General features: G+C 37.3%; 1 protein-coding gene across 4 annotated transcripts in view; it reads left to right on the top strand.

The window, feature by feature from the left end:
• Positions 1-11,119, top strand: part of TIAM2 (TIAM Rac1 associated GEF 2) — a 386,278-nt gene extending 375,159 nt beyond the window's left edge. For all 4 annotated transcript variants that reach the window (XM_089669764.1, XM_089669762.1, XM_089669765.1 and 1 more), the window contains 5 exons: positions 1,424-1,482; positions 4,532-4,637; positions 5,987-6,074; positions 7,213-7,367; positions 9,749-11,119. In XM_089669764.1, the coding sequence (XP_089525890.1) occupies positions 1,424-1,482; positions 4,532-4,637; positions 5,987-6,074; positions 7,213-7,367; positions 9,749-10,410 (1,070 nt within the window). In that variant the 3' untranslated portion in view covers positions 10,411-11,119. The remainder of the gene's footprint in view (positions 1-1,423; positions 1,483-4,531; positions 4,638-5,986; positions 6,075-7,212; positions 7,368-9,748) is intronic.
• The last annotated feature ends 948 nt before the right edge of the window (positions 11,120-12,067 follow it).

Below are 12,067 nucleotides of genomic sequence, written 5' to 3'. Positions count from 1 at the left end.
AGCGGGGCAATGTGAAGCTGTCCTAAAAAAAAAAAAAAAAAAAAAAAGTTAAAGATCATAATCTCCTTTGCATCTTGTTGATTTAAGGCTCGTTCTGCACAAATCAACACAGGCTCAACGTCATGCACGTGGGAAAAATAAGTGTTCCCACCATAACACTCTTCCCATTATAATGCTGCGTTGGGGTGGGTTGTGTTATCTTTCCGTAATGCACCAGACCTCAAGTTACTGACATGACTGAAAAGCCACTTTTTGACATGTCAGTAAACTTGCCAGATAACAGAGGTAATAAACAGCAGAGAGAAATGACACTTGGAGAGATTCAAGTAAACGCTATAGAAATGTGTGCTTTGTTTCAATTTCATGTTTGAGGTTTAAAATCTCTTTAAAGCGCTGCCCCTGCTGCACAGCAGACAAGAGTCCACACCCATTTCAGTGTATGGGCTGGTATGAATGCGCCTTTTATTAAGTAAAATATTGATTCAAAAGGAAGGGTTTCCTTTGCATGTGACACAAACATGCTTAACGTGTTACTAAACCCACAACAGTAAAATCAGCCTGTATATGCAGTAAAGAACTCTTGTTATACTCACTGTAGAAAGGGGTTACTCCTCTACATTGTGTAAAAAGGCTGTTTTGATCCTGACTTCTCTGATCCTCCCCTTCTTCCAGTGTCCCCCTCCTACCTCTGATAAGACACATCTTGCGGGGTCACTCTGCACATGCTCAGTTTGGTGTGTATTGCTAGAGAGGTTTGTTTTGTTTTTTTTCTTAGCGGAGTGCATGTGATTAACACAGGGCCAATCAGCACTGTCCAGACAGGTCAGGGGGTTTGCATCCTCCTAGAGCAAAACATGTGCTTTAACCAGTGCTCTGCTGGACACTGATAGAAGTCACAAGACTGCTCTAACTGCTGATGAGAAAAGGTATTTAGCAGTTTATATTTACTAAAATAATTGCATTTCCATGTTGTGTGTACTGTGGGAGACTGGATATAGTGAATGCAGGATCCTGGGTTTAGTAACTAACTGAAGGAAAGTTCAAAACTAATCTCAGTATTTATTTACTGAAAGAGTAGGTGATGCATGGAATAAACATCCAGCAGAGGTAGTGAGCAAGTCAACAGTAAATGGCTTCAAACATGCATGGGACAAGCATAGATCTATACTCAGACAAAAAAGTTAACAAAACAAAACAAAAAAAACAAAAAACAAAACAGGCAGACTAGATGGGCCACTTGGTCTTTTTCTGTCGTCACTTTTCTATGTTTCTACTGTATGTATTCCTAGCCAGAATAATAAAAAAAAATGATGGCAATCAGAGGAAACCTTTCAGAATCTGGTGTAATTCTGTGAATTGAAGATTTGTGTTATGCATAAATTCCTTTTTTTGTAATTACATCTTGTGTTTTTATTGTTTTTAGTGTTTAGGAGGGCAGTCATCTTGGTACACAAAGAAAACTTCAAGCTAAAAAAGAAGACTGTAAGTATATATTTAAATAGTCAGCATTCTCCTTCTCTCCATTTTAAAACTGTTTGTTTTAGACATTGATTCATTTTTGTCAGCATGTTTGTGTTGGTGGTCATAAAATGAGGTTTGCTCTCTCCATTTTTATCATTAGGATACAGCCATCTACAGAAAGCCATACAGTGCTGTCTATGGAAAATCTGTACCAATATAACATAAAACCCTATTTATTTAGCACATATTGAATTCTCCTTTCAATAGCATTGGAATTAATATACTGGTACATTTTCTTCTCCACGACACAGTCTTAAAATACAGTCTGAATGGTGATGGAGGGGGGGAACGTCAAAATCCTTTTAGATGGTTGCTGCAAGGGAGACACATCAACACATGCTGTACAGTGTGTAGGCGATGCAAGCAATATGTATTATTTGCAATCAGGTTCTGTAGGAAAAGAAAAAAAAAAAAAAACAGGCAGCAGATGAAGATGACAGCATTTTGCCATCACAGTATTTTATATTTGGTCCAATTCCAGAGTTGGAAATGTCTAAATGAAATTCAGGCTTTTTTTTTCCCCCAGTTATTTAATTAAAACTGAACCCCAGGCAGATATAAAATACATATAAAAATTGAGTGCGCTGTACACTAAATGATCATAAACAATCAAATGCTGCTACATAAAGTGCATGAATTAATTGAAATAATAGAAGTCCACATTCATATATTAAATAATTTAAAAGTCCCAAAATCCAATAACACAGCGCTGTGTGCTAAAGAAATCCCCCAACGGAATGTGCATAGGTGTCCACAAATGCTTGACACAAAAGAAAAAAATCAGCCTCTTACCAGACACTTTGATTTCCAATCAAGAGGTCAAGCGAGCAGATGGTGTTCAGATCCCACACTGACACCTTATTTAGCCGTATCAAGGAGATAATTAGGAGATGAATGGACAACTGCAGGTTCACTTGAATGGATCCATCACATCAGGCAGCTCTCCACATCATGCAAGGAAAGGTTTAAAACAAGAAAACTTCATAGTGCGACCTGATAAAAAATGGCGTCCGACTGTTCTATCCCAGAGGATGCCATTTTTGGAGAAACGCGTCAGATGGAGCTTTCTGTGACGTCACCTCGTTCCAGCTGGTGGTCTGACACTGCGGGAATTTTAAATGTTTACACTGCCTTTATGCACCTTATCTATGTAAGTGCAATACTTTAATAAATTCTTTGCTGGTTTATCGGGTCGCACTATGAAGTTTTCTTCTTCTGTTTTAAACCTTTCCTTTGCATGATGTGGAGAGCTGTCTGATTTGATGGATTCATTCAAGTGAACCTGCAGATGTCCATTCATCTCCTTGATACGGCTAACTAGGGTGTCAGTGTGGGATCTGAACACCATCTGCTCATTTTGATCTCTTCATTGGAGGTCAAAGTGTCTGGGAAGAGGCTGATTTTTTAATTTCTTGTGTCAAGTATTTGTGGACACCTATGCACTTTCCGTTGGAGGATTTCTTTAGCACACAGCACTGTTATTGGATTTTGGAACTTTTAAATATTTAATATATGAATGTGGACTTATATTCTTTCAGTTAATTTATGCACATTTTTTATCTAGCAGCATTTATTTGATTATTGTTTGATTATTTAGTGTACAGCGCACTCATTTGTTATGTTTTGCATTTTCTGGTGTTTAGGTAAAGAGTAGCAGAAGTTCATTAATTGTTTCACTATTGTTTTAGAATATATATATATATTTTTTTTCACACATTCATTCACATATTATATGGTCGGTGGTGTAGCGCAGGTTTTTTCCCCCTTCTTTTTTTTTTTTTTTTTTTTTTTCCTCTCTGATATAAAATACACAAATGTATGTAGTTCTGTAGTCATTCCATCCTATGAGTATCTGTGTGTATGTATGTATGTGTGTGTGTGTGTATGTGTGTGTGTATGTATATATATATATAATTTTTTTTTTTTTTTGCAAACCGTGTAGGTATTCACCTACTATAGTCCCTGTACAGCAGAGCTCAGAGTGGAGAGGGAGAAGCAACACATGCTGATGGCAGGAGAACACAGGGACAGGGGGATGCGTTTGTTGGTGTGCTGCTACTCCTTTCAGTGTCTAGTCACAGCATGGGGGTGGGGAGAAGTCCTTTTAAGAAAGATCAGGTTCCTTCCCCTGTCGGGCAGAGCTTTTAAATCTCAAGACTGTATGGACAGAAAATATTTTGGCAAGAAAATGAGCTCTTATATACAGTGTGTATGTCATCTTTGTATTTAGCAGTTTTTCCTTGAGATTTGCTTTGACAACAGAGTGAAAAAGGGGCATTATTCCTGGTGTAAATACCATTTAATAGACAAAATATGGATGTACTGTTGTACTATTTCATAAAGTATATACCGTTTTTGTTTTCCTATCAAGAATTGTTATCTGTAATGGAGAGGGGGAAAATAACTAACTATTCCCCATTACTTTTTTTTTTAATAAGAAAAATTATGAATTAAATATTTTCCTCATGTGCTTTAAGGGTGGCTGTAGAAAAAAAAAAAAAAACACTGTTAAGCAAGCAAATATAAGAAATTCCCGCTGGGAATTAGACCATTAGTTTATGAAAGTGTTATATATATATATATTACGTACATACACCTGGATGGCTATATAGATTATGTAGTAAGCAAAATATTTTAGTTGGGGCTGTCCAGGTATTTCCCAAAAACAGATCACCTTGACCTAACACAGTATAAAAATGCATTTGTGTACTGCAAATAATTAATCCAGGAAGGAAGTTTTGGACAACCCTCAGGTTTAACATGGAATCTTGATCAAGCACCATTACCAAAAAAACAAATATATGTATCGATGTGTATTTCTGTGATTGTCCGACAGGCACACCTATAATAAAAAATTAAAAAAAATCCGGCCGATCAAATTAATTTTCCTAGGAATTTTATTGCACTTGGCTTTAGGTGTTGCATGCAGATTGGCTACCTCTTTCTTTAAAACACGTTCTTTCTGAATTCTGTACCACATGTAAAGCTCAAGTTCTTTTCTTTTTTTCAGAGTCAAAATACACGTGCCTCTCAAATTTACAGTGATATAGACCAGTTCAAATTTCGTTGGTTGATTCCTTTGTCTGCCCTTCAAGTCAGAATGGGCAATGCAGCAGGTAACTATGTAATCACATTAAACTAATATGGAAGGTCTATACAAAGCTTGATGTTCCTGGCTTTTTATAGTTTCCCACATAACTGGAGCTGTACTGACACTGACATTATATGATCAGGTATATGCAAACCCTAACCTTGAACTCTTATATTAGTCTGTTAGCTATACAGTTGGAGGTTCTTTTGCATCTGTTTGATAATTGCCAAACAAACCTCCCTGATCATCATGGCAGAAAGTCAGCTACAATATTTTATCATACAGAGTCCTCCTAGTTCCTATGTTGGGCTATAGAATGATTACCCTTCATGTTGTAGAGATATGCAAGTGGGAAAGATTGAGTAGTTTAGCAAAAGACCCTGCAAGGGCTGACAATACTCTGTGCACAAAATGCTGTGTGTTGTCAGCCCACAAGAGGAGTTATGATCTGAGTGCATTTCTGGCACGTCAGAGGTATTTTTCTGTATTTGCAGGGACTTTAAAGGGATGAAACGTGTATAACAGAGATGTGCTTGTATTGTAGAGATGTGATGCATTTTTTTTTTTTTTAAATTTTGCCTTGACATACACGTTAATGCTTGTCAGCACCTGCAGGAATGCAGAACAGTGACTTGGAATGTGTATGCTTGGGAAGGTTGAGCTGCAGGAAAAATATGAATTGCTTCTTTAGGTGTACTTGGTGAAGGACAGTGGGGGCTTTACAAATTTTGGGTTCCTCTCTGCTATAAACTGAAATAAAGAATGCAACAAATCTGGAAAGATAATGGCCTCATGCATGCAAGCATTACTTCTCCCAATTTTCATGCATTAAAGTGTATGCAGACCGTAACAATGAACTTCTCACATTGTCTCAATTTTGGCCAGGTAAATCTACCATTGGAAGTGTTTTGTTATATCTGTTCATTAAGTGCAAAAGCTTGTTGATGCTGCTAGAAATTTGTGAGCTGAAAAGAGCAGAGCGCACAGATGTTATCAGTCAACATTGTTCCCGGCTATTTTGGTGGAATACAAAACACCTCCCCCATATTATGGTGATATGGAGAAGTAGGGGGAGCGTGCATTAGAACAAAAAAGCTTAAATATGTAGATTAATACTGCCAGTACACGAAGGACTGGCTGTTCTTGGATTTAGATACACATTAATATATGTAGTCTCACTTAGTATTTATTTATATCATCTTGTCATTAAGCGATAAAATATGATATACAGCTGACCTAAACCTTTTATATGTTCTTTTGCTTGGATTGTACTAATATGTGAAATCCAGCAAAACTGTTGTCACTGTATGATACATAGTCTGCAAAATTAGTTTTTTTTTTTTCTGTAATGTAATTAAGTGTAATATTACACAGGTACTGAGAACAACTGCATGTGGGAACTTATCCATACCAAGTCTGAGGTTCAAGGCAGGCCCGAGACAGTGTTTCAGCTGTGCAGCAGGTAATTGCCTTCTCTATTACGTAAAGCATGAAGCAAGATTAAAAAAAAAACTGCTTACGTTGGTACTGTAGTAGAAAACACCCTCTCTAGCAACAGTTACACTTCCCTTTTTTTTTTTTTTTGTGGGGGGGGGGGGATTTTTTAAAGTGCTGTAATATCTTTTTCTTGGAGTCCATGGAGGACGCAAGAATTCAGAAACAGTCTGGTTAAACTGCCACCTACAGGAGATTGGGACACTAGCAAACAGTGCTACAAGGGAAGAAAATAAGTACAAAAAAATCATATTTCTTTCTCAAACATTGAGGGACACTGGAATTCAGAAACAGTCAGAACATCCAAAAGCAGTCCAGCTAAAGGGATGAACAACCACTGACAGATGCAAGAGGAGACTAGGAATCATCTGTAACTTAGGACCAAATGCCAGGATCTGAACCAAATGAGGAGAAGTTTCTTGAAAGATGGTCCTGAGCATCAGGTTGATCCTCTGTCCAAGACAAAAGGAATATCCACCAAGGGGAATGACTCCACCCAAAAGAACAATGAGCCTGCACCAGTGAGGCTGTGAAACAAAAAACCCACCAAAAACAGGTGGGACAACATACAGTAACCACCTGAAATGGAAGCAGCAGACCAACAATGTGATGAGGTCAACAGAACACTGGGACAGGTCACCAAGAGGACCAGTTCCCAGAGGAAACCTAGGACAGGAAAAAGTCCATGGAGAAAGACCAGCTGGTCTACATATTAAACACTCCAACACTTTAGGCAATCCTATTCTGATCATGAAACCTTCCTTGCCTGTATCTTAGTCAGACAACCGATCTCGAAATGAGGCATCGAAGGAATGTGAGAATGTAATATCCTCTGTGGCTAGATATTGGATTTTCTACTAGTCGTATGGGTCATTTGACAAATTCAGGTAGTTATAAGGATAGCAAATGCATTTGAAAAAACAGGAAAACTGTTGCAAGGCTTTCTTGAATTTTGGTGCAGGCACTAGAAAAGAGTCAAAATGATTTATTTAATTGCTCCTTAGTAGGTGGTTGATTGCAGTTGTGATTCAAATTTTTGCATGCAATTCAATGTCGGTGCTCAAAATGGCATCAGATATGTATACTAATTACTTTTATTGTTCCAGTGACTGTGAAAGTAAAACCAGCACAATTAAAGTTATCCGTTCTATTCTGCGAGAAAACCTAAGGCGACATATAAAATGTGACTTGCCTTTGGAGAAGACCTACAAAGACAGGCTGGTTCCATTAAGAAACAGAATTCCAGTGTCTGCCAAACTAGGTATGGTGCCTTGTAATACTCATTTCTGTTACTGCTAGGCCACTTACAGATCATTTTTATACTAGAAAGACTGTTCTGTGTCTAAAATATTTCCAAAACCAACCAAGATAATTAGTAATGTGAGGTACATGTAAAATATGAGCAAAAAGTAAAGATATATGTGTGATGATCGCGGCGTCAGACCCCAGCCATTCTCACCAAAATCGTGACCAAAGAACTAGCCAATCTAAAACCGCGCTGTCACGTGCGTAATAATGCCACGCCCAGCTGCACCCTGCACAAAGATTTTCCAGCTAATGGACCACAATCTGTGTACCTGCAGCCAGGGAGCAATTGTTACTGGGTCAGGTTAATTACCCTTCACACTTCCACCACACTCCTTTTTGTACAGAGAGGAAACTTGGCAATATCAGCAATAACATTATGATGTTTGAATAATCGTTTGTATACAGAATGTCACCGCAGACAGATGTATGCAGACGTTTAAAACACACAATAGCTCTCTTCAGAGACAGGGGTTCTTTGCATTAAAGAGCATTAGAAACCGTTCACTTTCAGAAAGTAAGATTCATTACTAAAAGGTCAAAAGGGTGCAATAAACATATTTACAGAAAAAGATGTAGCCTATATATATAATACACACACACACACTAACACACACACACACTAACACACACACACACTAACACACACACACACTAACACACACACACACTAACACACACACACACTAACACACACACTAACACAGCAAAGAGATAACAGAAATTTAGAGAGATGGCGTACTTGCCAAAAGTCCTGGGTTAAGCAGATCAAGTTTCCTGAGCCAAAAGGGTGCCTTCTCCCCCAAAGTTAGTTCCGATGTTAAAAGGGAGGATTCTTCAACTTCAACACGACCTACTCAACTTAACTTAACTCTCTGCTCCAAGCATAACAGCCTTTCTAGGAACTCAGCAGGGTGTCTCCTTGAAGCAGAGAACCAATAGCCTCATTTGGGGAGGGTGTTGGAGGCGGTGACCCAAGCTAGAACCAAAATCCCTTGCAATTTATATCATTATCCATAACTTTCCTTCGGTGTATGTAGCAGCCTAGCCACTAGTTTATTAACACACAGAAGCATCTGCTGAACGTCTAGATATGAAATATGACATACCTGCTTGGGGCGTTAAGCAGATATCATTTTCTGTTCTCCTGTAGATTCCAGCTAGGGGGTGTAATAGATCAGACGACTTGTATTACAGTGACCGATCTGAATATATGCCTGGTCTCCTTGTAAGACTTTCATATTCCAAGATATGAAATCCTAGGAGAAAGTGGATTTTGAATGTGATGTCTGTTTTACGGCTTATCTGGAATGTCTTTGAAGCTCAGTGAAGGACTTGGTTTATGGCTTTACGATATCTCAGATTGAGAAGCTAACAGACACCCGGGCACCAGCTAGTGGGATTTATAACCATTAAGCTCTCTCGCTGAGCCTGTGATCTCTGGCATCATCCAGACCACATTCCTGAGGGAGGGGGAAAATTGGAGGGAGGCTGGTTTGGGAGTAGAAATGATACAAGATGGAGGATCCTTAGCAAGATGGGTGACCGTGTCCATCTCTGTATGCACAATTGCTACAATATGTACTGCAAATATTTTGAAGGATAACCATGCTGTTATAAGAACCTAGCCCAAGCCTCTCTATTCAATGTGTACACACCAACACAGACCTCAGAGCAGTGGCTGACCATGTCCAACTGCCACAGCCATTGCTTTGGTCCACCAGTGAGCTGTCAGGGCACACAGTACTTGCACATGGTCAGTCACTTATATTGCGTCTGTTGGGGGAAGGGGGAGATTAATAGTAGATGGAGAGGGTCATACATAGATATCATATTTGTACAGAACCGTATGGCAATGTTGATGTACCTAACACTGAAATTTCTGTGTTTCTGTGAGTTGTGGTGTTTTTTTTTTTTTTTTTTTTTTTTTTTATGCACTGTGCTGCTACTAATATAGTAATTGTTTAGAGCACAAAACAATTTGGGATTAAATGTACTTGATTACTTAATTAATATCCTTGAATGTCCAATAGGAATACATAAATTTGTGGAGCTGGGGGCAGTTCTTAGGTTTTATGAATTGTCCACATTAGGTTAAAATAATATTCTGCATGCTCTAAATATATACCACAAAGAGCATAATTGTTAGGTTTCACTACTCAAGAGAATATATTATTCTGCATACTAACTAGGAATATAAAAAAATCTAAATGACATATTAAGGGAGAAGCAATAGATACATTGTATTGTATTGATATTGCATTACTGGATTTTAAGGTAGTAATTGAGCAGCTGTGATTTTCTGCATTTAACTTTCAATATTGTTAACTCCAACAGCATCCACAAGATCATTAAAAGTACTTAAACACAGCCCAAGTACTGACTGGAATAATAGCTTGGGCAAAGGTAATGGGCAGGATTCAGATGATGGCAGCCTAAGCAGTGGCACACACAGCAGTGGTTGTCCTACCATTGAAAGTTTTCAAGACCTAAAAAGTCGCTCTCCTATCAAGCCTCTGCAAACAAGCATGTCAGACCACCCAAGCACTACAGTCAAGGAATCCGATATTCTTAGTGATGAGGATGAAGATTATAGGCTTGCTAATTTGACAACTGAAACAACAAATATGAAGAGTAGCCCAACACAAAGCATCGAAGTACAATTTCAAAATTTAAACATCTCAGAACTCTCTAACACTGAATTGAAGAATTTGGAGTCCAATGCTACTGACCGGGAAGGTAACTTTCAGTTAAAGGAACATCCAAAACTTGTAAGGGGGCATTTCTGTCCAATTAAACGAAAGGTTATCAACACAAAACCAGACAAGGCGATTACAAAGGCAATGAAAGACCATCACCAATCTCTTGACAACCAGTCCGATAATGCAAGCATTGATCTGAATGCAATTTTGGAGAGGGAATTTAGTATTCAAAGCCTAACCTCTGTTGTAAATGAAGACTGCTTTTATGAAACTGCTGGCAAATGTGGCAAATCCTAGCTTTTGCAGAGAGCAAGAAAATCCCAAGCAGGATAAAACAATTTTGTTCAGTAATATAAGAACTTGGAAACTGAAATCTCTACATAATGGTGACATCAAACTTGTACAGTCTATATTTGTTTCAGTTGATGTTTCCTTGTTCTGTTGACACTAGGCATGGACTAGTAATTGCTGTAAATTACTTAGTGTTACTGTTTAGTTTTGTGCACTACTTCATTTTTCCACACATTAAGTTATTTTTTTTATTTATTGTGTATGTAAAAATATTAAATAAAAAAATGACCAAATTCAGAATTTTTGAACAGGTATGAAAATGTTGTCATTGGCTTAATAATAATTTATAGAAAAATATATCATTTATGCATGACTTTGAGCAGCTGATAGCTATTTTATTATTTGTGATTTATTGCAGCGTAGAATGAAAAAAAAAGTTGAAACGCATTATATTTTCGAGTTGGCAAGAGATCTGACCTGACTGTTCATTTGAGCTGTTCAAATGGCAACTGTGTATACATAAAATAAATCTCAGACATGAGTCCTCCATGGCTCTTGAAGAAAGAAAGCACAGGGCATTCATTAAAAGCATTTCTTTTGTAAAGCTAATGTTAAGTTATTTAAGTGTTTTGTGTATCGACGTGCAGACCTTTCATTTTGTACTCCCCAAAATACTGTTTATACTGAACTTTATAAATATATGTGTATAACAAAACTTGTACTGTAATATTTTTGGCTGTATTTTATTCCCTTTATCATGTATATTGCCTAAAAATTTGTGGTTTTTTTTTTTTAATAAACAGAACTGTAAAAAAAAAAAAAAAATCTTTTAAGGGATAACATTAACAGCTTTCCTGATAAATCATTTTGGAGCTCACAATGAGCTCAAGATGAAAATACTGATGTTTTACATAAACTTTTACCAGGCTTCAGCAAACTTTTACATTATCATAAAGTTACCAACCGTCTGCTTAATGTGAATACGAGTTGGAGAAGGGGCCAATTTTACCATATATGCTTTTCCTCATTTGTGTAGCTTGGGTTATTTACAGTCAATGGAAAAAAACAAACATGAAATCATTATTTGTACTCTGTATCACAATACACTACTCCCCATGTCAATTTTGTAAGCACACTTCAGTCTACAAAGAACGTCCTGCCACTGCTGTAAGAAAATTTTGTTTTTTAAAAAGTGTGTGGGTGTGTAAGGTGGGTGCCAGGGGAGTGTAAAAATCTGGAGTTCTTTAAAAACCAGTGTTAATTTCATCAACTAAAAAACGACTAAACCTAAATTGAAGTCAGTACATTTTAGTCTACTAAAATCGAATGGGTTTAGTTAAATTGTAATGCAACATTTAAGCATTTCTCCATAACTTCCAAACTCGTATACTCCTGGAGTTAAAAATAAAATCTAATAACATTATTTATGGTATAAAGGCTTGAACATGCACTACAGGCATTGATTTAGCTGTTGTGATATACAAGTTATATATCCCAACAGCTAAATCTGTGTCTGTAGTGCATGTTCAAACATTAATACCATAAATTTTATTTATTTATTTTTTCACTCCAGGAGTATACAATGACTATGGAAATTTTATAGAGAACTGCTTAAATAGTGCATTACAATTTAACATTGGTATTATTTAACATATTATATTAT

Source organism: Staurois parvus, unplaced genomic scaffold (assembly GCF_062004578.1).
Source record: "Staurois parvus isolate SC_StPar_1 unplaced genomic scaffold, SC_StPar_1.0 ptg000081l, whole genome shotgun sequence".
Taxonomy (NCBI): domain Eukaryota; kingdom Metazoa; phylum Chordata; class Amphibia; order Anura; family Ranidae; genus Staurois; species Staurois parvus.
Note: the sequence above shows the minus strand (reverse complement) of the source record. Positions and strands in the feature narration are given on the sequence as shown.